The sequence below is a fragment of the Brassica napus genome, chromosome A4, assembly GCF_020379485.1.
Source record: "Brassica napus cultivar Da-Ae chromosome A4, Da-Ae, whole genome shotgun sequence".
Lineage (NCBI taxonomy): Eukaryota > Viridiplantae > Streptophyta > Magnoliopsida > Brassicales > Brassicaceae > Brassica > Brassica napus.
Genome location: NC_063437.1, coordinates 12,195,957 through 12,221,182, shown reverse-complemented (window position 1 = coordinate 12,221,182; position 25,226 = coordinate 12,195,957). Strand labels below are relative to the sequence as shown.

The window sequence follows — 25,226 nt, the reverse complement described above, 5'->3', positions numbered from 1 at the left end:
TTTCTTGTCTTTCCCGACGAGTTTTCTAGTACCGGAATTCATGACTATACTATTTGCTGTCCCGGCTTGTCCTCTGTGAGGAAAAGAGTTTCAACCTTCTCACCATCTTGCTTACCGATCATTTTGCTATCTGGATTCACTTGAGATTCACCTAGTTTCCCGGGTCATCACTGTCGGTGCTAGAGCTGATCAAGCCAACTTAATGGAGTTCACTTACCTCATCCTCCTGTCTATACGGTTTTGGGTGTGCATCTTGGTCTCGAGGTCTCCTACCTCTAGTTACATCAAGCGAAGGACGCTTATCACCTGAGACGATTCACAATGGACAAAACTTGGGTTCAGCCCCTGTGGTGAACTCTTTAATTCACCTCACTTTTTTAGACCAATCAACTCACTTTTTTAGACCAATCAAATTGCCATGTAGGATTAATGAAAGAAAAAATTAAAATCCTTTTAAAAAAGGCAAATAGCTAAAGAAAAAAAAAGGAAAACGCCTATCTATTAAAGCCGTCGGCTTCTTATTAACGAAGGAATAGAAGAATGTGATCTCCATCTGCAAGTTCGTCCCCATCGCCCACAGATATAAGAAGCTTTGTTTGTCAAGTTGCTTTCAAATCCTATATCGATTTCACCTTCTTGAAACAAAATCAAGTCATGTGGCCTTATGAGCTAGAAAGAGAAGTTTGTGACTGTAATACTACATCCTCTCTTTTTCCTATCAAAGGTTCGTCCTTTTTGCTCAATCATAGCTCTGTCTCATACACTGATACACGCTTCTCATATAATGTTATGGAATGTCTATGTATGTTCTTCTCACACACGCTTCTCAGATAATAATACTCCTTAATGGAGTTTTAGGGATCCTTTTTGATCAAATCTTTTCTGAACTTCAGATGCAGAGAGAAACAAAGGAAAGAGGCTTCATGGCTTTAATTTGTGAATAGGAAGTTGATGGAAATGAACAAGCTCTTGATGGAGGAGAATGATAGAATCATTCCTATGCAATGCTCTACTACTACTGCTACCTTACATATGTAGTCACACTGATCTGCTTCTTCTTTTTTCCAGGTCGCAGAGATCATCAAGGATCGGCCTTCATGGTTCTGTGAACGCACGAGCTAGCTGTTGTTTATGAATGTGTTGTATTCTTACGAGACTTTAGAGAAGTGAAATCAATGCAATGCATACAACTACAAATGCGAGCTCTTGAATCTGCTGTTGTTTACGCTAATGTTCCTTTGATATCTGTAGGGGTTTGCATTCATTGACTAAGCAATGTCCTGCTTTGAAGTTGTTCTCAAAGCATTTGAAAGTTAAGGAACATGTAGTGTTGTATTCTTATGAGGCTTTAGAATCTGCTGATAGATTTTAATATAACTGCAACGTGATCTTCCATGTTTGATTCTTGCATGTGGATGAATGTTTTTTTGTTTTTTTTTTCTTTTTGTGAAACTTTGGGATATGAGGAAAAACTTTGAAATCTGTAAGGCTAGTGCTCTGCAGATCCGATTATGTACCCATCATTATTTTTTTTTGTAGCATTAAAGCCTAACTCCGATATTCATGTTATTTATTCCTTTATCTGTTTGTTTCATGTCAAAGAGTCTGGAGATTTATGAAAGATATCGATATTCCATAGGCATATGCAATCCTGAACCTAATGCTCAATTGTGGTTCCTGCTGTAGCATTCCATGTTTGTTACTATGTTTTCCAACTGTCGATTCACATGATTTGGCAAGAAAGAAAAAACGACATGAAACCAAACCAACGGCACCGGAACAACTTCTGCGACAGCTTGACAAGCAAGTTCGCAATCGTCTCCTATCCCTTCAGAAAGTGAAGAAGGGAAGATATGACAAGGGACTGCAAATTTGGTTTGCTGCAACAATTTTTTAGTTTCAGGTTCGAGGAGTTTTTTTTTCTGAATAAAACTTTGATTTGAAAGCAACTTGACAAACAAAGCTTCTTATATCCGTGGGCGATGAGGACGAACTTGCAGATGGAGATCACATTCTTCCATTCCTTCGTTAAGAAGAAGCCGACGAAGTTAATAGATAGGCGTTTTCCTTTTTTTTTCTTTAGCTATTTTCCTTTTTTAAAAAGATTTTAATATTTTCTTTCATTAATCCTACATGGCAATTTGATTGGTCTAAATAAGTGAGGTGAATTAAAAAGTTCACCACAGGGGGTGAATCCAAGTTTTGTTCATTCACAATCGATCTCAAACCCCCTTAATTGGATCTTTCAACTTCGATGTCTCCGACTATGCCATGTTGTTCCGAACAACAGTTTTAGGATCTAAAGTGATGAATTTCTATGGGTTTTTTTTCATTCCTTTAACACTTCTATCTTCTGTTTTGTTGTTGTATTTGTCGTTTATAGTTTTTCCGTCGAGATTATCTCCGGATGTAACCGTTAACCCATTGGACTTTTAGTTTTTAATATAATATTTGGTGAACCAAAAAAAAGTAACAAGGACATACTAAAAACTCAAACGCTTCTTCTTTAATTTTATTTCAAGAAAATGAACGTCATCTATATAAAGGAAATACAATAAAACCATCACAAAAGCTACATACATAGAATCTTGAGACGGGTTATTTAAATACAAACTATGCATGTATAAAAATAAAAAGGGTCTATATACATACGATAGTTTGATCCCAAAAAAACTTAAATTAAGACAGAACATATATTCATATCATATATATATATATATATATCGATATTTGGACTTACATGGATTCCTTTGTTGGTGGTAATTAGCCTTATTTCACCCGTTTGACATCAGCTGAATCATCTTCCATCCAACCTTCTCTACATTTGTTGGAGGTTCATTCCTTTGTGCTCTCCTGCTCTCACATCAGATATAGACGATGTTAACTTCTTCATCTCTGTGTTGTTTACGCAAAAAGCGAGATATCGAAAGCGAGATATCAAAAATAAAAGACCTCCTTACTCTTCATGTATTCCTCAAAAGGTATATGCATGTCATTCCACCTGGTTAGTCACCATTTTCACTAGTTCAAAACAGTTTGTACACTTTCGTCTTTCTTGTGCAATGATATGTGAGACCATAATAAACACTTCTAAATTAGAATGTCAAAAGAGAGACTTCCTCATAAATTCACAATTTTCATCACTATCCAACAAAATCCTTTGTAGCAATACAAGCCCATACATGAAAAGTACCAGTCACCTTCCAGGAACCATTTATAACAATGATATCATGTACAATTTAATGATATCGGAGATGAGAAATATGATGTGATTTCATGTTGTGATCGAGTCCCAAAATTTTGCCTTAATCTTTGGAATTTTATAAACTTCTTACTCCATTCGTTTCGTAAAGTATTGTTTTGAAATTTTATTTTAGCTTTACAAAAAGTGTATTCTATATTTTCAACACCGCATTTAGAATAAAAATCTAGTCTTAACCTATTGTTTTAATGTATTAATTAGAAATATAAATTTATTTAATGCATGAATAGAAGATAAAATATAATTTTTAAATAACTTTCAATATATGTGAAATTTTCAAATGACATTTTTGTGAAATAGAAAAAGTATATGTCTCCAATAAATTTAAATAAACTATCATTTTGTCATATCAAATATACTTAATAAACTATGGAAATTTAATAATGATTATCTTTTGGTAGTCATAGAAAAAAAAACAGAATTAGAAGAGAGATGCCGTTAAAGAAACAAAGCCGTTAGTTAGTATTCGAAAATAGACCAATTTAATAACGCTAGTGTAAATTTTTTTATAAAGAGTGTGACATATTTTTTCTTCTTATGTTCAATATTTTGCATATTGTGTATGTTGATATGGTTTTTTTAAGAGTGCATCTTGATATGACTTTTCAAACAAGTACATATAACATGTAATTTGCTAACATAATAACCCGATTTGACTACATAACTCCACTTATTATTGTCACGTTTGTGTAAATAGAATTAATCGAAAGAATTTATATAAAGGTTGTCTAATAATTATACGCTTTGCAGAATGCAATCATATCAGCATTCATTCACCAGATTCCATCAAAACTCCACAATTAAATGTACTTGACTGAGAATAATATTTAAGATGGATGATTTATATCAGCACTAATACACAAGATTCCATAAGAATTCTGTAGTTAAACATATCTGGACGAGAATATTAAAAAGATGAGTGATTTTCTGAAAAGTGTTAGTGTTACAACCCTTTAAAAAATGACTTATTCTTGGGTTCACCCTATGGGGTGAACCTCTAGGTTCACCAACCAATAGGATTATGTTATTTTAAATTTGATATCTATTATAAAAGTAAACAAAATATTGTCAAATTATATTATGTTTTTAAAATAAAAAGATAAAAAAAAAATAGTAAACCCTTGAATAAATCATAAACTCTAAATCAAAAACATTAAACACTAAAACACTCAAGGGGTTTAGGATTTTAGTGTTTTTGATTTATAGTTTATGATTTACCCAAGGGTTTAGGGTTTACCCAAGGGTTTAGGGTTTATCCAAGGGTTTAGGGTTTCGGATTTAGGATTTAGAGATTAGGATTTAGGGTTTAGTGTTTTGCTAACGACGTTAACAATATTTTAAAAAAAAATTATTTTCTTTTGTAACTACTTTTTTTTTTTACCTTTTTATTTTACAAATATAATATAACTTTTTTTTTTTGATGAAATGTTAAATTTATTGATCATCATAGGAAAAAGAGTTTATGTACATGGTTGAATAAAGAATAAATTCCTATCTAGCTATGTGTTTGGAACCAATATTGCATTAGGCCCCTTAAGCGAGGCTTCTCCCAGTATCTCACAGACAAGAGTCTATTCCTTACTGTCTTGTCAATGATCTTCGCTAGCTGTTGAACCTGTCTTGGCTTCTGAGAGTGCCTCCTGTTGTTCCTCTCCCTCTATATCATGTAAACTGTAACTTGAAACACCAATCGAAGAAGGATGAAACGGATCTGATCAAATCTTCCCGTTTGTAAATGATCAAGCGTGCTTTCCCAGTCAGGGTCCGCGTCCCTATCAAGCAGGCTGCCTACCACTTCTATCCAGAGGGTGAACGTATAGGGGCATGCAAAGAACAAATGATCTCTTGATTCATGTGGTTCGCCACAAAATAAGCATCCTTAAGTTATTCCCCAGCTCTGCATACGGTCGCCAGTGGAAAGTCTGTTCTTTATTGCCAGACTTGAGAATATTTTGTTTCCTTTTTAAAAAGATATCATATTTGAAATAATGAAATCCTATTGGTTGGTGAACCTAGAGGTTCACTTCATCCTAGGGAGTGAACCCAAGAATAACTCCAAAAAAATTCGTTCTATTTTTATGTCCAAAAGGGGTTATACGTTTTGCATTTTGTTTTTAAAATTAGTTGATATTCAATAATCACTCCATACTGAAGAATCTAAAACTATTTGAATAAACTTTTTAACCGGAGGTCTATCAAAACCTACTGTTTTTCTTCCATAAGAAGGAAAGTACTATCTAATTAATTCTTAAGAGTCTGTTTTCCAAAAATAGACTTATAAATTTTAGAGAAAAAATCAACCGAAATATCAAAATTTGAATTTAGAACTTTTATTATCAATGATAAAAAAATGATTCTCAAATTATATAATATACAGACACCATATTTTTAGTTTTGTTTAATACGCACCATTTTCACTACTCACTGACTCGATATCAAGAACCTTTTACAATCGTAAGCAACAAATTATCAAATTCAAGACATATCTTCTATTTTCTTGTATATATGGTTGAGCTAAGCCTAAACTGCATGGAATTGTGAGTGGTACTCGGAAACAAAGTTTCTGTAAAACTTGGAGACAATTCTTCTTCTCTTTTATCTATTGGATTCATTATATATGTACAAGATATGTCTTTTTTTTTTTGAGCAACAAGCATTCATTTCATTTTAATAAAAACCATACAGAAATTAAAATGAGTTTAGCCCAAAGCAATATGGGATGAGAGACAAGCTTTTGCAAGCCCATCTGCTAGCCCATTATTGGCTCTTGGGGTGAAACAGAAACGACAACAATCAAAGGGAGAAGATGCAGAGAAAGAAATCGCGTCGATGTCAGATAGAACTCCGTAGAGTTCCGTCGTATGCCGGCGAGAGGAGATTGCTTGGACAAGCACTTGGAAATCTGATCGTATACAGATTGTAGAGTAGTTTTGCGAAGCAGCGTGGAGGAGAAATTATGCAGTTTAGGCTTAGCTCAACCATATATACAAGAAAATAGAAGCACTATATCCCACCAAATTCTTTGAAATATGGATACTTGTATTTTTATTTATTTTTGAATAATATGTAAAATTTATTCTTAAAAAAATATTTTTTACAGACTAAGCTACTGGAAATAAAGATTGTAAAACATAACACAATTTTCTTTTAAACTCCTATTGTGTCGATAGGCCATACTTGAAGGACAGCTCTGTAACGTCGAGTCCTCCTTGAAACCATTGTGAGGCATTGATTTCAAATCTGCCTATCAATAATTTTAACAGTGCAAAGGCCAGAGTTGGTGAAAAACACCATGCCGTGCCATTATTCTTTTTTCTCCAAACTGAGTAAAAAATCATTTGGAAGCTATATCTCAGGAGATAGAGCTCTCGCAACGGTCGAGAGTTGTCAGGCAGCAACTCACTGATGTTTTTCATTGAGAGGTGAATCGGGAGAGCAGGAGACCTCGAGTCAGATTCCGCCATATGTCTTGAGAGTAGATGGATACTTGTATTTGTAACATTATGGTTTGAGCAAAGAATTAGGAGATGGACTCATCTAAGAGATTGACGAATTGTCAAAAAGTTGATTGACCATAAAATTTAAATAAGCTAATTTTATATGTAGTCTCCGAAACAAAGATACATCATAAAAGAAACAAGCTCTATTTTTTTTTTCTTTTTTTTTGTCAGCTACCCATTTAAACTAGATCAAGTGGTAGTCAGACGAGCCGGTTTTTCGAAGAGCACCTCCGTCTAACCGAATCTGATCTATATGGGGAAAAATATAACCTATAGTCTTTGCTTCTTTTGCTAATTCGTCACCCCGACCATTCCTACTCCAAAAAAATATGAAATAAGCTCACATCCTCGAAATCATCTTCTAATCTATGGAACACCTTGATCTCTCTATTGTTCACGTTTTCTTTTGTCGCTCAACAATAGTGTAAAAACAAAGACATTTGGAGAACAAATTAAAAATAAACAATTGAACATTACATCATAAGTATAAATCATTACAGCACACTGTAACTCTACGACGCAATCACCTTATATGATATAGACTGTCAGTTCTTGAACTCACTCTCACAATTCTCCGACACAATCTCGACCTTCTTGGCATCTAATAACCCCTTAAACTTAACATCACAAGTCACCACAACTTCCTTGTTCTTTATCAATGGTCCTGCTTCATAGTCCGCCTTAAGCTCCATCATCAGCACCAAACTCACCGGTTGTTTCGATCCCCGAGGTGGCATAACGGCGTTCTTGGTCGACCCATTGAGCTTTACATTGACGTTGTCGGATCCAGACGCCGCTTGGGACATCTTTGGGAATTTCCCGCGTCCCAGGCTCTTGTTCTTGTATGTTAATGAAATCATACCGGTTTTTTCCATCATATAGCTTACCTCCATGTTAGACGTCGGATTCTCGGCTCTAAACGTGATCTCGATATTATTAGGTTTTACCGTTAATCTCTCGACTGCGAAAACTGGAAGAGTGGGGTTGAAAACGAAATGAAGGATAAGGGTGATTGCACCAATGATGAATCCAAAAAAGATCAAGATGATAAAGAACCACATAAGACGTTTAGAGCACCCATTCTTTTTGTTTTTCTCCGGGTTATTACGGCGTTCTTCGACGTATTTTGCGTGTTCAGGAGGAGGAGTCCAATAGACTTGATCTCTCGGTACCTGGACAACGTAAGTCTCTAGCTCTGGGATTGAATGGGGAGGAGGGAGAGACCGCGGAGGTGTGGCCAGGATTGGAGAGAGATTAAGAGAATGATTACGCCAATGGTGTGGTGGAGGATCTTGAGAGGGCAATGCGGAGAGACTCGAGGTTGGACGGTGCCAGGCGGAAGGAGGATCGTCGGATTTGTCATCGTCAGATTCATGGAAGGTGGCGGAAGGAGGAAGCCGTGGCCCCTCCATAGAAAGGTGGGAGTTACTAGGATGTGCGGTGGAGATTGGCTTAGAGGGAGCACGAACGAGAGAGAATTGAGAGATGATGCGGAAATTAGGGTTTGCATGGGAAAAGTAAGTGGTTGTTGTTGCACTACTCAAACTTTTGGTTGGCTTGGAGAAGTTTTTGCTATTTAGAGCTAGCCAACTCACCTTCAGGTTTTCTCTTTCTGTTATGATAAACTATAATCTAGTTTGATGATTATTAAAGAAGACGTTATTAACGACGTGGTTCTTTTGACAACCAATATTCTGAGACGAATTAATCATCTCCTTCTTACAACAAGACTTATTATTAGGGCAACTGCATCAGTTGGTATATATCTAATACAGTTTCTTATGATTAAAATAAAGAAACAAAAATTAAGGCAGTAAAAGAAAAAATCAGAAAATACTCGTGAAGGGTCTTGATATTATATTAAGAGAGTGAAAGACAAATCGGAAAATGCTCTAAGCTTTGTTTGTTGGCAAGTTCTAGTCTCATGCTCGTTAAGAATGTTTTCATGTGTAATCGATTACAAATTGCTCATAATTACCAGTTACAAAAAAAATGTTCATAATTAAGGAATGAGTGGGTATGTTGTTTTTTTTCCATATTGAAACAACATTGAGACTAGTTTTAATCAATCAATTATACATCCATCAAACAAAATAACGCCATCAGCTTAGTCCGGCGGCCGCCTCCTCGTGCGGTGGCCGGCCTCCATCTCTATCTCTCTCGTCTGTCTCCCGTCTGTCTCCTTCGTTGTTCTGCGGCATTGAGGGTGGTGTTTGACTGTGTCTCAGATCTGGTCGCTCCGGCCATAGATCTAGGGTTAACAATGGCGGAAGTCTCTAGAGGACGGTTTCTTCCACCTTTGTGCTTTCCCTCGTCTGAATCGGAGCTCGCCAATTTTTTTTCCCAGATCCAGTCTTGTCCCGCCGAGTTGGTGGCCCGTGTTGTGTCGTTAAGCTCCTCGTTGGCTCGATTTACCTCCGGGGTGGCTCCTGGTGGTGGCTACAGCTGCGTGTGGAGTTGGGGGTCTAGGGTTTGCCGGAACTTGGAAACTCGAGTGGTGTTGAGGCACTGGTTCTTGGTAACTCTAGATCTCTCTTCTGAATCTGAGAGCCACCGTCGTGTTCTCAGGTGGTGGCTGCACGTGGGTTTCGTCGAGGATGGAGACGTCCGTCCGGTTTCCCTGTGGCGTCGCATAGTGTGTGGTTTCACATGGTGTGCTTTGTGGTTTAGCTCCCGTGTGCTTCTTCATCGCTCAGAACTCAGTGGTGATGACGTTTGTGGCCTTCTCCATTGCTAGCTTTTCTCAAATAATCTCAGCAGGTTCGTGTTCGTGGCTTGGCAACAACTTCTGGCTCGACTGTGTTTTTGCTGGTGTGATAGTAAGTCAGCGGGGCTCGAGCGTGGCTTCGGTTTAGTTGCCTCCGGAGGAGCTGTCCGTCTACCGATCCATATTCTCTTCGGGTTGCACTGTTGGTCTTCGGCTTATTTTCGTACCGCCGATTGTCTCTTTTATCTTGCTTGCTTTGGGTCCGTGGTTGGATTTTGCACTCTGCTTCGCTCTGGGTTATCGGCTAGAAGCTGTAGGTAACTGTTGCATTCAGGGTTTGAGGGCGCCTTTTCTTAATGCTTGTGGCAATCGGACGGTCTTCTCATCTAGTTTTAGGGTTGTAAGGTCTTACCTCGTCTTTCTATTACTTTGTTTTAACCGATTGTGCTACGTTGTTGATCAGTCCGAGCCTTTATTTGTTGTCTATAGTTTGTTCTTGTGTTTTGTTGTTGTTTTTATTCCCGCTACTAGTCATCTATTGTATCGTCTGTCAAAAATTGAAAATTGATAATAATATTTAACATTTTACCAAAAATGCCAGAGACAGATTCTGGTTTCTAAATTCCCTCTCCAAATTATTAAACGTATTCAAACTGGAGACTTTAAACACAAGTGTCTCGGGTCATTTCCAGTTGAGCCAGTTTGTCATAGGTACCATCGTATAAATTCCATGAATAATATAAAAAATAACACAATATTTTTAGGAAAATTTATTCGGATAGAAAGAAACACTTTTAAATAGAAACAATTTTGTATCTTCAACTCAACTTTATCTTTCAAATCTAACATTATCATAGATTTATATATCTATATTATTTTTAAAAATAAAATTAATAATAGTTCTTATGTTAGGAAAAAGAAATATTATTCTTCTGTTTTTAAAATCTGATATAGTTTATATAAAAAAATTGGTGTTGTGATACATGAAAATATAAAAGGAAAATCGTATCTTCTTCATATGGCCAACAATTTTATACAGCCGAAAGTTTTGGAAAAAGCACACAGAATTAGTTATATCCACGTGAAACATGTTGAAAACACTATATTTAACCCCAAAAGGTATTGAATGCAAAAATTAAGTATTCCCAAGGAGTAGTTTCGTAATCTGACAACTCATGCCGACCTCTTGGCCGAGTTAACGACGTGCTTGTAGGATCCCTTTATAATATTCTTCACTCATCACACTGACCAAACACGCCACGTCAACACACACCCCTGCTCCAAATAGCAGACGATAACTACCATTTTTTCTTGAAACACCTAGTCAAATTTATTAATAGTCGGACAGATCAGATCTCTCTCTAGTTCATACATTTAATATCTCCAACGATGGCTCGCCGTGACGTTCTTTTTCTCTCCGTCCTCCTCATCCTCGCCACCGTCTTCTCCATCTCATCAGCCGTAAGCTCCCTAAATCTCATCATCAGCACTAGGTTTTACTTTTTTTTGTCCTCCTATTTCTCTTTGGAACTTCTTGTCTTTGGTCTAGTTGAAAACATTATTTTCTTGAAAATAACGAAAACATTTAAATAGTTTTCTTGATTTTTCAGGACGATGAACCTGATTGTGTCTACACATTCTACCTCCGAACCGGTTCCATTTGGAAAGCCGGCACTGAGTCGATCATAAGCGCTAGGATCTACGACAAGTACGGAGACTACATAGGGATCCGAAACCTAGAGGCATGGGGTGGGTTAATGGGACCAGGTTACAACTACTTCGAGAGGGGTAATCTCGACATTTTCAGTGGGAGAGCGCCTTGTCTTCCGAGCCCAGTCTGTTCGTTGAATCTTACCTCCGACGGCTCCGGCGACCACCACGGTTGGTATGTTAACTACGTGGAGGTCACGACGGCTGGAGTTCACGCTACGTGCTCTCAGCAAAGCTTTGAAGTTGAGCAATGGCTTGCGACTGATACGTCGCCGTATGAGCTCACTGCTGTAAGGAATAACTGCCCGGTGTCGCTTAGAAAGAGTGTCGGTCGGGTCGGGTCTGAGATCCGGAAGACTCTCTCTTGGATCGTATGAAGCAATGAGTGAATTGATGTTGTGTGTCTTGGAGACTTGTTCTATGTCGACATGTCGTCTTGTGAACGTGTGATGCTAATAAAGAAAAATGATTGATCGAATAAAAATTCAGTTTTTTGGTTCTGTATGATTTAATCAGTTATCTTGATTTAAGATTGCATTTTGAGGGACTAAGAGAGGGTCCATTAAAGAGATAATCACTTGGTAATGTAGTTTAGTTTTGATAAACTAAAACGTTCAAAAGTTAGAATATTACGAGGATGTCAAAGCTTTACCAAACATATACAAAGGGCCCTAAACCTTTTCATTATCAACTAACACATTATTAACATACTAAAGTGTTAATTTTCTCCCCACATTATTAGCATCTATACTATTAAAAGGAAAGAATTCTTAAAAAATCTACTTAAGCAAAGTTGTTGGACCATTTCATTAGACTTAACTATTTTTTGGTTTTACTTTATATTTCTCTAATTATATAAATACTTTACATAATTTTTTCTAATTTAAATGAACTCATTTATTATTCTTCCATAATCTATTATATAATTACTCTAAGAATAAATATCCATGAATATATAACATATTATTCACATGTTTACACATGACGTGATCATTACCACATATATTTCCATTAATAGTGTAAAGTTTTTAATGGTTTAGTCATGTTTAATATATGTTGTAATGGAGAATCATCTGGTATATAACAATTTTTTTTCATTTTTACATGAATTGAAAACTAAAAACCTTAATGTCAACTATTCAACTATGAAATATTAATTTAATTAATTACATGTAATTAATTATGAAAATTTGTTCTTACATTCTTATATATGAACTAAATGATTAATCTTATCATGAAAAATATCAAATGGGTCTAAACGGATTAGAGATTTAAATAGAATTAGTTTTTTTAAAAGACTGGTTTAAATAGAACATGTTTATTTACTTTACAAATTCTAACAATGCATATGATACATTTTATTGAATTTTCACAATTGTTAAATATCTTGAGCTTTAAATCCGGTAGTTTAGGCTGTTTGGAAAAAAATATAGGATAAATAGTTAACTATTAATTATTTGAGTGAGTCATTAATTTTATTTTGCATAATTTGGTTTATAAATAATATTTTAGGATATTTGGTTATTTAGAAATTAATATAATTAATATTTATAGGTATATAATTTATATTTTAAAAATTTAAGTACTCACTTGGTTCTCAGTTCGGTTTATATTTTTCGGGTCTAAAGACATAGTTTATGCTCGGTTATTTATGAAATTCAACTTAATTTTAGAATTTTTTTTAGTTTGGTACGGTTTAGTGCACCCAGGTAAATGTACTCAACCCTATACATTATTTTAGATAGAAATTATATAAGAAAAAAATATTTAATTTCAAAAATAAATCTGCAAATCGCGGATCAAAATCTAGTTTAATATTAAAGTGATGGATCTTTAACTTTCGTCTACAGAAGTACAGGACCAGAACTTCACATCGCTGTCTGTCTGATCTCATTAACAAGAAATAAATATATTGGCTCAAGGCCCTTTTCAAAGACGCAGCCATGGAGACAAATTGTAGGTTTGAATTATGCAGTAAAATTAAGAGACAATAGGTTAAATATACCCAATAGAGGCTCAAATTAGCCAAATGCCTACTAAAATCATAAGCCCAATTTGTCTACCATTTTGGCTCATAATTGACGATTATGCCCCTCTGGAAAACAGTAGAATCACAGAAAATAAGACGTTGTGTCAGATGGAGGATTTCAGAGTATGTACTATTTGCAGATGTAGGCCATGTCATAGGAGTAGATACAATAAAAGATCCGATGGATAATGCATCGATTTTATACTGAATTTAATGAAGAATGTGTATATATTATTAGATAAACAATTAAAATTTTAGAATTTAGTAATTACAATCACAATCAATAACACTATTGATTTTAAATTAAATATCCCCTATATATTAATTGAGAATCTTTTAAATAGTTATAACCTGAATTTTGTACTAATTAAAAATAGATCCCATTTTATGTTGCAGTTTTTTAAGCCTTCTAAAAGCTGACATAGCAGAAGTAGAAAACATTTAGGAATAGCATAGTCTAAAAATAAATTCCCTAGCAAAATACAATTTCGGATGGAGCAAAGACAGTCGCATAGACTCATGATATTGTTCGGATCATATCATATCAGCGGATGATATTATAAAACCATTCTGCATATTATAATTGTCTAATAAAAATATTTTTAAAGATCAGTTAGTGGTCTGAGTAAAGACAGTCGCATAGCGCTGCCTCTAACTTTAGCAAACAAATTTTGAAGATCAGTTAGTGGAATTATAAAACCATTTTGCATATTATTTACACATGAATAAAAATACTAATGCAGCTATACGTACAAGTTTTAAACATGAAAATGAAAAACATCAGTTCCTGTAACAATGGTTGTGGCCTGTTTAAAATCACGTATGGTGTCAAATGTCTAATGCAGCTTGATTAACCTACACTTTATATAATCACAGTAGCTGAACATGTTAATTAGTATGCATTGTTGATACACAATTGTCTTGCCTTACAAACCGATTGTTAAACTCAAGAACAGTACTCATTTGTCATTTTGTGGTCGTTTAGTTAAATTAAAAAACCAAATTATGGAACACGGTTTCGCAATGTCTATGTTGGTTCACTGTGGCATCCATTTTCATTGAACCGAAGCATAATCAATAAAAAATCTGTTGGACAATGCAAATTAATGGTGGTGGGTAAGTATGGACATTGAATAACAGGAAAATTGTTAACTTTAATGTAGATTTCCTTAATAAAAATAACAATTAAGAATCACTGTTCGTTTTTGAGGGATGAAATATTTATCGAATTTATTGGCCTTGATAAGCAAAATTGTGTATCTGTTAAAAGAGTTAATTTTGTATTTAATACACGAAAACTTAACAACCAAAGCTTCAATCTAAATTAAATTATTGTAAGATAAGGAAAATACAATTTGCATAAGATAAGATAAGGAAAATACACGAAAACTTTGGCACCAAGGCTTCTGTATTAGTTAATGTCATTTTGTCGCACACGTTAACCTAAAACAATTCCTTTCTATTTAACTGAAAATCATTTAAAAAATTGTAACATTCAGATTATACTAATTAAAAAGAGACCTGACTTAGATGTCACTTAATTAAGATGACGATTTAGTTTACATGGCAGCTTAAGAATCAATTGAAAAAATATTGGTCCAAATTTAATTATTAAGAAACATTATATTAATTCAAAATATATGAAGCATGTATTTTTTACTTAAATAAAAGTTACGAAATTACCTAATATGATTAACATATATATGACAATTAATGACTATGAATAATAAAGATTTAATAGCAACTTTTGTATCTTTCTTCATTTTTATATAATTTTATATTATTAAAAAATCAGATTAACCTTATAATAAAAAATAGACTTTTTCATATATGTTATATTTTGAATATTTTAAAATGACTTTAAATTACAAAAATGAGGAAACCTTATATGTTATATTTTAATTTTTTTTAAAACGACTTTAAATTACAAAAAAAAATCTTATATGTTATATTTTTCTTATATGTTGGATTCTTTTCTTATATGTTATATTTTAAATTTTTAAAACGATTTTAAATTAAAAAATGTAATTTTTCCTTACGCATACGACTAAAAGCATTAAAATGACGTGTATCAATTCGATGGTTGATCTGCAACCTTTCAAAACCATACCCCCTATATATTAATTTAGAATCATTTAAAACATTGTAACATTTAGTTTGTACTAATTAAAAATAGACAATGCTTAGGTGTCACTTAATTAAAATGACAATTTAGCTTACATTGCAGCTTAAGAATCAATTAAAAAAATGTTGGTTCAAATTCAATTACCACGGAACATTTTATTAACCCAAAATATAAGAAGTGTGTATTCTTTCCTTAAATAAAAGCTAAGAAATTACCTAATATGATTAACTTATATATGACAATTGTGATTATGAATAATAAAGATTTGATAACAATTTTTGCATCACTCTTCATTTTTGTTTAATTTTATATTATTAAAAAAATTAAACAATCACATTAACCATATAATAAAAAATATTTTTTTCTTATATGATATATTTTAAATTGACTTTAAATTACAAAAATGAGAAAACTTTATATATTATATTTTAAATTTTTTAAAGCGGCTTTAAATTATGAAAATAAGGAAATCTTATATGTTATATTTTTCTTATATGTTATATTTTTAATTTTTTTAAATAACTTTAAATTACAAAAATGTAAGTTTTCCTTAATCATACGACTAAAAACATTAAAATGGCATGTATCAATTCGATGGTTGATCTGAAACCTTTCAAAACAATATAGAAGATAAATGTCTAAATAATTCAACTGTGGAAACAATACTGTTCACTTTTTTCAAAAATGTGTTCGGTGAGAAAAACTAAGGTTTTTGTGTCATAATTTGTTTAATTTCCAATCCGATCAATCTATGATATATTAATTATAATTTAATTCCACAATTTTTAATAAAAATTGATCCAGCCCATCGGAAAGGAATTATATAATAACAACAAAAAATATTGTATATGTATAAATAAAATGATCAAATATATGTTTGAGAAAAAAAAAGATCAAATATATAAAAAAATTATCGATAATATATTCAAATAAACTCATCCTGCGCAAGGCGCAGGTCTTATCCTAGTATATTATTATTTTTGGTTCAGACATTAACTTTAACTATCCAATGTAAAATAAATTGGTAACAATAGAGAAATCATCTAATACAAAGAAATCATCTAATATAAATCATTTATCATTTTAGTTAAAAAAACTATATTTATTAAAAAAAATTATACATTACATATGTTAAGTTATATGTTAGCATGCTACCTGCATCATAACGACCAATAAAAATGTTACCATTGATAGCATTTTGTTATTGTCAATAAATAAGTATTATAGTTTGTTAGCTGATATAAAATTTGTTATCTAATATTTAATTTCTTAACTGATACATGATTGAACAAATAGTTTAGTAATTGATATATTGTACGGTATATTCTCTCTTAGTTGATACCTGATATAACAATGTATCAAACATGTAGTATATTGAATAGTAATACACAATGAAACAATTCTTGAACATTTATCATCTTTGTATCAAAACAAGTAGTATATTGAATACTAACACACTAAGATATTTAAAATTTCTTAAAATAAATCCCTAACTAATCGTGGATTAATTTCCCATTAGTTGATTATTAATGTATTCAATAATATGCCCGAGTCAACCACATCCGTTACGCTAAACGTAATATCAAACCCTCGCTACACATAAAAGCGTAAACATAGTTGTATATGGTCATACGTTTAAAACAATATGCTTCATAATCATAAGGTTTAAAGTTGTAATGACTATGTTGTGTTATTAACGACTAACCAACTATGTACCGTTGATACATAGTTTGTTAGTCGTTAACAATACAATGACTAATTTTCGTGTTAGCAGGATACATCAAATGGTAACGGCCATTGATAACGTTAGCAGTTATTTAATTGTTCTCTGAAAAAATAAAAGATTAAATCAGTATACTATATAAGTAAGTATTGATCTAATGGATCGATAAAATATAAGTTTGCGGTTAACAAAAATATTATCTAGTGTATGTTTTAGCATGTAAGTATAAACTTAACGCGACCAATCCTTAACATATATTTTTAGTGGATAACTTGATAAACTAGAATAACTAAAATATATATGATATGTTCTAAACATTGTGGTGATAATCTATAAATTAATGTATGTCTTAGCAGAATAGACGTACACTTAACTGCCACATGCAGTGGTTAACGCACATATATGACTAAAAATGTTAAATATACATATACAAATGTATGTTTTAGCGGAGGAGAACACATTAAGCAGCTAACATTTTAGGAAAAAATATGTGTGTAGTTCAAAAAGAATTATATAGCTAAAAATTAAGTTACAATGAATTAGAACATAGAAAAAGAGAGAGAAAAAATAGCTAAGAGAGTGGAATTACGTGGAGAGGAATGAAAGAGATAAGAGAGTAAAGCATAAGAAGATAGAGATAAAAGTAGTAAAGACACATTTCATAAGTATTATATCTTTTCAGACAAAAAAAAACAAGAATCAATTGACATATAGGAGTGTGGACTATATGTCAATTGTCGCATGTACTGCCACAGCTAGATACTGACACAGCTAGGAACATGTTGAGTAGATGTGTAGGATTAAAATTGGAATGATTTATCTAGTTAGAGATGCAAGAGCAATTCGCTAATTACTGTCCAATATGAGAGCACTGACACTAATTTCTGTAAAATCGATTCTTTTAAAAAAGATTATTCACTTTTTATAGGTTTAAAGTTCAAAACTGGAGATTGGATTATAAACATTTTTTTCTGTCACGAGGATTATAATTTATAAACATACTAGTATTATCTTCCGTACTACGTACGGACATTATTTTATATATGTTTATTTTGAACATATATATACAATTAAAATTTATAATTAAAATAATATTAACATTTTGATGTTTATAATTTACAACAATTCAATATAGACACAAAATATATAAAGTTAATATTTTTTCTAAAACCAACCTAATCATTAAATATGATCAAACAACAACAAAAAAAATATCTTGCAAAAGTACAATTAAATGTCAACTTAGTTTTGAGGATAATTGAGGTTATTATATTTTATAGTCATTTTCTTATTCTCTCACTCATGTACACTTTTTTGGTTACATTCTTTTTTGTATTTGTTTTTATTCAACGATGTTTTTTGCTTCGGTATTTCTTTTTATGAGGGAATCTACAAATTCAATAATACTATCTAAGAAAAAAAATCAGAAGTGTATGTTGAATCAAAAGTAAAGAAAATAAGATATATTTTATCAGATTATAAACACACAAACACAAAAAATATGGAATACTTACCCGACTATCTTATGCCCTATTTGTTGATTTCTAATAATCACAACATTTTTCCTTTCTTCTTTTCTTCTTGTGGTACTTCTCAAGTTTCTTATGGGCCATGGAAGTGTGATCTAAGATGAGCCTCTTACTCTCCTTCCCTGAATTATCACCAAAACAAATAAACGTGTTCCATAAATTGATAATTAGTTTAGTCCATTATAAATTTTGTTTACGTACCTTTTTTGTTCTTCAGCATCTAAAATAATAAAAGAAAAGAAATCTATATTATCAATGTTTTTTTTTCCTTTGAAATGCTAAATATATGAAAAAAGCAAAGCGAGAACATTTCTAAAATTAAACCATAGAAACAGATTTGTAAAATACCATGTTTTGTATAATAGAGATGGGGATATTTGTTGTTACCTTTGTTGCTGACAAAGTTTCGATTTGTCACTCATTTATTGGAGAATTAAGCTTTGAAACATGAGTATACTCGGTCAAAGTAATTATAAACCTTATGTCCTATGTTGTTTTTGCTTCAGTCAAAAACTTGTAATCGTAAAAAAGAAGAATATGAAACAATGGAAAAGAGGAAGGAGAGAGAGAAGGAGATTAGTAGAGAGTAAAGTTTTTTAGTCAAACTTATTTAAAAAGAAAACAGTTTTAAATTGTAACTGTAATTTTAGAACGTGAAAGTTTTTTTTTTCTTTTTTTTGGTGAAGAACGTGAAGTGATTATGTGAGATATTTTAGGGATTTAGTTATTTGGAATTTTAGAAATTTTAGGATTTAACATGATTTTTTGTCAGTATTTTAATTTTTTTTTAAACCAATGCCATGTGTCAGATTTTTATTTGTTAGGTGACTTGTGCTTTAGTATATAAGGGATCATACTGAAGTAAAACCCACAAGAAATTAATTAAACGATAACAATGTAAAGAAAAACTAGAGATGACAAAATTAGCTCTAGATTGTTGAAGAAAAAAAATAGGACGAAAGTAAGAATATAATGTGCCTTGATTGGTATAACCGATGATACAACAGTAACAGCAGTATGTGACAATTTTATTAATGTAGTTATTATCAAGGGAAATTGCATCCTACATCAATCAAACAAATTATAATTCATCCACTAACTAAAAACCCTGTTTTTTCAATATACACTATACACATTATAGATTATTGTCATATTACCCTTGCAACCAACCGGTGAAACCTGCTAACAAAAATAATTAAAAAATATATAAAAAACTTTTAGCACATTTTCTAATCCATCACCACCACCTCCACGTCTGTACTCCACCATCTCATTCCAGTGTTTCTCTTTCTTCTTCAGATTATCAAAAAAATCATACATTTTCTTCTGTCATATAATTCTTCTCTTTCAATACTTCACCAAAAGAACAATCAATTGTTCTAAAGAAGACGGTGAGTACACACAACAACTCTTTCATTTTTTTATTTTTTAAAATCAATTGATTCTCACAATCATGCTTTTGTTTTCATACTCTGTTTTTTTTTCTGTTTTTTTTTCTGTTTTTGTTTTAAAGATCCAGTGGTGAAGAACAGACAGCGATGAAAGCGTAGACGGTAAGCACACACAAAATCTTTTTCTTTTTTTTTCTCCTTTTTTTTCTTAAATCAATTGATTCTCACAATCATTAATTTGTTTACATACTCTGTTTTTGTTTTTGATTTTGTTTTACAGATCTAGTGGTGAAGAACAACGACGGCGAATCAGTTAAAGCATCATCGTGTCGGGAAAAAGAGAGGAGATGAAGATGATCTCTATATGGTGGTGAACGAAATGAATGTGTATCAGCCTGTCTAAAAAAAGAAGAATTGAAGAAGATGAATTCGCCGTCTATACTATATTTGGTGAAATGAATAGTATAGTATATATTTTTAAGTGTAGCTACTTATGTACGGTTACCATACTATTTGAGACATATTTCTATACTACTCCTTAAAAATGTAATAATATATCATGTTTTTAAATTTGATAGGTCTCTTCTTTGTCAATTTGTGTGATTGATTGTAATATGAAATTCATTTTTCGAGTGTTGGACAAATTTGATTATTTGGAACATTCGTTAAGTATACTACTTAGACTATATGGAATATAAGATATGCAATATGCTAACCAAGTAAATGTTTCAAGTGTTAAATATTGGAAAACAATGTATAGATTGTATTTGGGTTTATAGGTTCCTGCCTAGGGTTTAGATTTACTAAGTAAAGGTTTGGGTATAGTAAACCATATTATATACATTCTATTTGGGTTTATATTTCTTTGATTAGGGTTTAGCTTAATCTATTTATTTAGGTTTAGGGTATATTTGGATTAGGGTTTAGTGATTAGAATGTAAGGTTTAGTATTTAGAAGGTGAGGGGGTATGGTTGGGGTGAGCATTAACTTCTTTCATGCAATCATAGATATTTTATAGTTTCACCAATATGTACTATGTTATTTATTTTGTTCCATTCTATTTGGGTTTTGTGTTTATATTTGAGTTTAGGGTTTATATTTGAGTTAGGGTTTAGTGATTAGAGTTTAGGGTTTAGATTTACTAAGTAAATGTTTGAGTATAGTAAACCATATTATATATATTCTATTTGGGTTTATATTTTCTTGATTAGGGTTTAGCTTAATCTATTTATTTCAAGTAAATGTGCTTTCAAGTGTTTAATATTGGAAAACAATTTATAGATTGTATTTGGGTTTATAGGTTCCTGCCTAGGGTTTAGATTTACTAAGTAAAGGTTTGGGTATAATAAACCATATTATATACATTCTATTTGGTTTTATACTTCCTTGATTAGGGTTTAGCTTAATCTATTTATTTAGGTTTAGGGTTTAGGTTATATTTGGATTAGGGTTTAGTGCCTATAATTTAGGGTTTAGTATTTAGAAGGTGAGGAGGTATGGTTGGGGTGATCATTAACTTCTTTCATGCAATCATCGATATTTTATAGTTTCACTTATATGTACCATGTTATTTATTTTGTTCAATTCTATTTGGGTTTTGTGTTTATATTTGGGTTTAGGGTTTATATTTGAGTTAGGGTTTAGTAATTAGAGTTTAGATTTTAGTGATATGAACCCGTCAGTCTATTCTATTCAATAATTGAATAATAGAACATTCATATAACCTTGCTACTAAAGTCCTCTGAATTATTGAACGAGAACTAAGTTTAGTTCCTCGTACACTCTAAAAGTACTATACTATATCCACCGTGTAGTATAATATTATGAACCTGGTTAATGTCATTATTTGAAAACGGGGAAAACTGTTTATATCTCGGATGTGGGTTGACATTTCCAGGTTAGAGTTTAGTGTTATCATCTGGGTGGGGGTTTCAATAACTCACCCTCGTTGCTCCGTTACTTGTATTAGTGATATGAACTCATCCATGTCGTAGTGTCAGTCTATTCTATCCAATAATATAGTAATTAAACATCCATATAACCTTACTACTAAAGTTATTTCACAGTACACTGTAAACGTACTATACTATATCCACCATATAGTATAGTGGTATGAACCTGGGTACATTTGATATTTGAAAACATGAGAAATTGTTTATATCTTGAATGTAGGTTGACATATCCAGATTAGATTAGAGATATTCAAATTTTTTAGGAATAGTACGCCATATATTGTAACTTTACCATATTACATCATCTACATATTTGTCAACATTTATTCTTTAATGGAGAACAACATCATTATATTTACACAAATGAATGGACTACATTATTTATCAAACTATTATTTTTCTATTATCCTCTATATATTTACTGAAACAATAAAACATATGTGGTTTGTATGTGTATGATGTGGCCTTATTTAATTTGGTTTATGTGGTTTGTATGTGTGTGATGTGGCCTTATTATTAGCCATATTTAATTTAAGTGATGTGGCATTACCTTCTTCCTTTCACCTGCTACTTGTTCAAGAGAGGGTTAGAACCGGATCAAAAGAGGTATAATTGTTACTTACTTAATTATGTCAAAATCATAAGCATGCACTTTATTTCACTTATGATTTAGGTTATTCAGCAAATAAGCCCTATTATAAATGATTAACAAAATAATAAATATTTAATATACGAAATATTCATAGCATACATCATTTATTTATTTTGAATATTATATATTAATATTACTATAAAATCTTTGTAGAAAATAATGTTTAATTATAATTATATATTAATCTGAAATATTATTTTTAAAATGATATATATGTATATTGGTTGTAATTTTAGTTGTATAATAAAAACTATAATAATATGCATTAATTATTAATTATATTTCTAAAAATACAAAAATTGATATAAAATAAAATTTTAATATTATTAAATTAAAAAAATTAATTTATATTTTTTGGTATTTTTAAAAATATAATATTTTAATGTTAAGTTTTGTTAAATAAAAAATAAAAGTAGAAAATAGTATCATATACTTATTCTAAATAAGTTTGAAAATAGTATCATATAAAAATTATTTAAAATTTTGGTGTGATGATAGTGTTTAAACATTTGGTGTAACACTATCACAAAACATTAAATTTGGTTTTGGAAGTTTTATTTAAAATAAATTATACCTGATTTGGTGTTTTGCCATCTCACTGGAATTGGCTTCATAAATTTATCACATGAATTTTAAGTTTAGTTTTATATTAATTTAGAAAAACATATATTTGAGCTATACTGTCAACAAATAAAAACTTAATGATAAATTTAGGAAAAATATGACTATTGATTTTCTTCAATGTAAAGAGTACTTGACATCACAAATAACCTTCAACATAAACGAATGCAAGACCGTAAAGATCATTGGCCAACATAAATCAGAAACTGTACTAACATATCCGCATCATCATTTCATAGAGTACGCATGCACACATCGAAGAGAGTATCTTAGAAACAAGTGGAGAAATATAGAAATTTAAGTTCTCAAACTACTATTTTGGGAACTCCATCAGATATACATATGCTTAATGTTTTATGATGAATGGGTCACTTGTAATAAACAAAAACTTAAAACTTCATAGAAATTACAATTATTACTTTTGAGAAATTCAAAAGAGTTTTTTAAGCGTTGTTGTGACATGCTCCTAAATTCTTAATCCCATGGAAGTGTTCATGTATATGCCCTTTATACTTTCAAGACATTCAGTTGAGGTGCTCTTAAAGGCTTTCAGACATCCCTCAGGATCTGTAGGTTGAGCACTTGAATAAGATCAAATCATTGCTACAACAAGAACCGTGAACATAAAAGTAGTCTTCATTCTCGTAGATTCTTTGCTTATTAATCGATCGAATTTGGGCACTTTGTTACTTCTTCTCTGTCAGTTCCCATTTAGATGCATCCAAGTGGTGGGTATATCGAGAAAGATCACGAATCACAAGCACTCTTTCTATAACTCTTGGAGCGAGACTCAGCTCTACACTGTTTGCAATAAACCATGTGGTGGATCGTTCTACGGCTCTATTAGTTGTGATTTCAGCGCCCATGTAGAGTGTTCTGGATTTCCAACCTATGTAATGAATCAAAGCCATCGGCATGTGTTTTATGCAAGAAGTCTTTTCTCTATAATACAAGATGAACTTGAGGAAGCAACAAAAGATGAACAGATTAAAACATTAGATGAAGACATTGACTCTTCTTATTGCAATCACACGTTCATATATATGATTTTATTCGATCAGTTCATTTTACATTACTCTATCAAATGTTCATAGACGACAGTTTTATTCGATCGGATCGTTTACATTATTGCAACCACACTTCAACACAAATCTCCCAGACATTGATTTACAACACGATCCTAGGAGAGACTCTTCCGGATCTCAGAGCCTACCCGACCCGACCGATAGTACTCTCCATAGGAGAAACCTGGCAGTTGTTCCGTACGACAGTGAGATTATATGGAGGCGTATCGGTCGCAAGCCATTGCTCCACATCGAAGTATTGATGTGCACTCTTTACATGAACACTGACCGTTGTGAGATCCACGTAGTTAACATACCAGGCGGGGTAAACGCCGGAGCCGTCAGAGGTCAGACTCAGTGAACAAACCGGGCTTGGAAGACACTGCGCCTTACCACTGAAAATGTCCAAACTGCCTTTCTCGAAGTAGTCGTAACTTGGTCCCATTAACCCACCCCATGTCACTATGTCTTGGATATCAATGTTCTGTCCAGATTTGTCGGAGATTTTAACGCTTATGATCGAATCTGTGCCGGCACCGTCCACCGGTCCGGTTTCGATGTAGAATGTGTAGACGCAGTGTGGTTCACGGTCCTGCCAAATTAAAAAGAAGGGACATTATAAGTTTATAACCTAATTAATATATGTATGAATACTAGATGGATTGGAAAAGGCATAGTCTACGGGTCATGATGAGACTTAGGAAACTTACGGCGAATGCAACGACAGAGATGGTGATGATGATGAGGAGGGAGAGGAGGAGAACTTCACGTCCAGCCATAGTTGGTGATATGAATGTAAGAAAATGGACAACTGATCTGTCCCAACTACTAATATAGTTTGAGACTTAGGAAGGGCAGATAAAAGCAGATCACATGCAAGAGTGAATGAACTGCAATTCATTTCCCATTCAACACATTTATTAAAATGTGGTTCTCCCTAGTAAATATAATTAAAAACTA

General features: G+C 32.3%; 2 protein-coding genes, 2 long non-coding RNA genes and 1 other non-coding gene across 5 annotated transcripts; 3 read left to right on the top strand and 2 right to left on the bottom strand.

Annotated features, from left to right (window-relative positions):
* Positions 1-429: 429 nt before the first annotated feature.
* Positions 430-1,395, top strand: LOC125607983. The gene is made up of 2 exons (XR_007339024.1): positions 430-724; positions 894-1,395. It is a non-coding gene; the product is annotated as an uncharacterized LOC125607983 (long non-coding RNA).
* A 5,762-nt stretch (positions 1,396-7,157) lies between these two features.
* On the bottom strand, positions 7,158-8,600 carry LOC106420736 (NDR1/HIN1-like protein 13). Its single transcript, XM_013861569.3, has one exon. It carries the CDS (start codon positions 8,172-8,174, stop codon positions 7,308-7,310), a length of 867 nt encoding a protein of 288 aa, XP_013717023.2. The 5' UTR covers positions 8,175-8,600; the 3' UTR covers positions 7,158-7,307.
* A 2,077-nt stretch (positions 8,601-10,677) lies between these two features.
* Positions 10,678-11,686, top strand: LOC106420562 (PLAT domain-containing protein 2). Its single transcript, XM_013861415.3, has 2 exons — positions 10,678-10,930; positions 11,080-11,686. The coding sequence occupies exons 1-2, from the start codon at positions 10,859-10,861 to the stop codon at positions 11,554-11,556; spliced, it is 549 nt and encodes a 182-aa protein (XP_013716869.2). The 5' UTR covers positions 10,678-10,858; the 3' UTR covers positions 11,557-11,686.
* An 8,185-nt stretch (positions 11,687-19,871) lies between these two features.
* LOC106370779 lies at positions 19,872-20,683 on the top strand. The gene is made up of 3 exons (XR_007339023.1): positions 19,872-19,976; positions 20,099-20,138; positions 20,257-20,683. It is a non-coding gene; the product is annotated as an uncharacterized LOC106370779 (long non-coding RNA).
* A 3,493-nt stretch (positions 20,684-24,176) lies between these two features.
* Positions 24,177-25,226, bottom strand: BNAA04G12650D. The gene is made up of 2 exons (XR_007339022.1): positions 24,977-25,226; positions 24,177-24,858 (listed from the first exon to the last, which is right to left on the bottom strand). It is a non-coding gene; the product is annotated as a PLAT domain-containing protein 2 (transcript).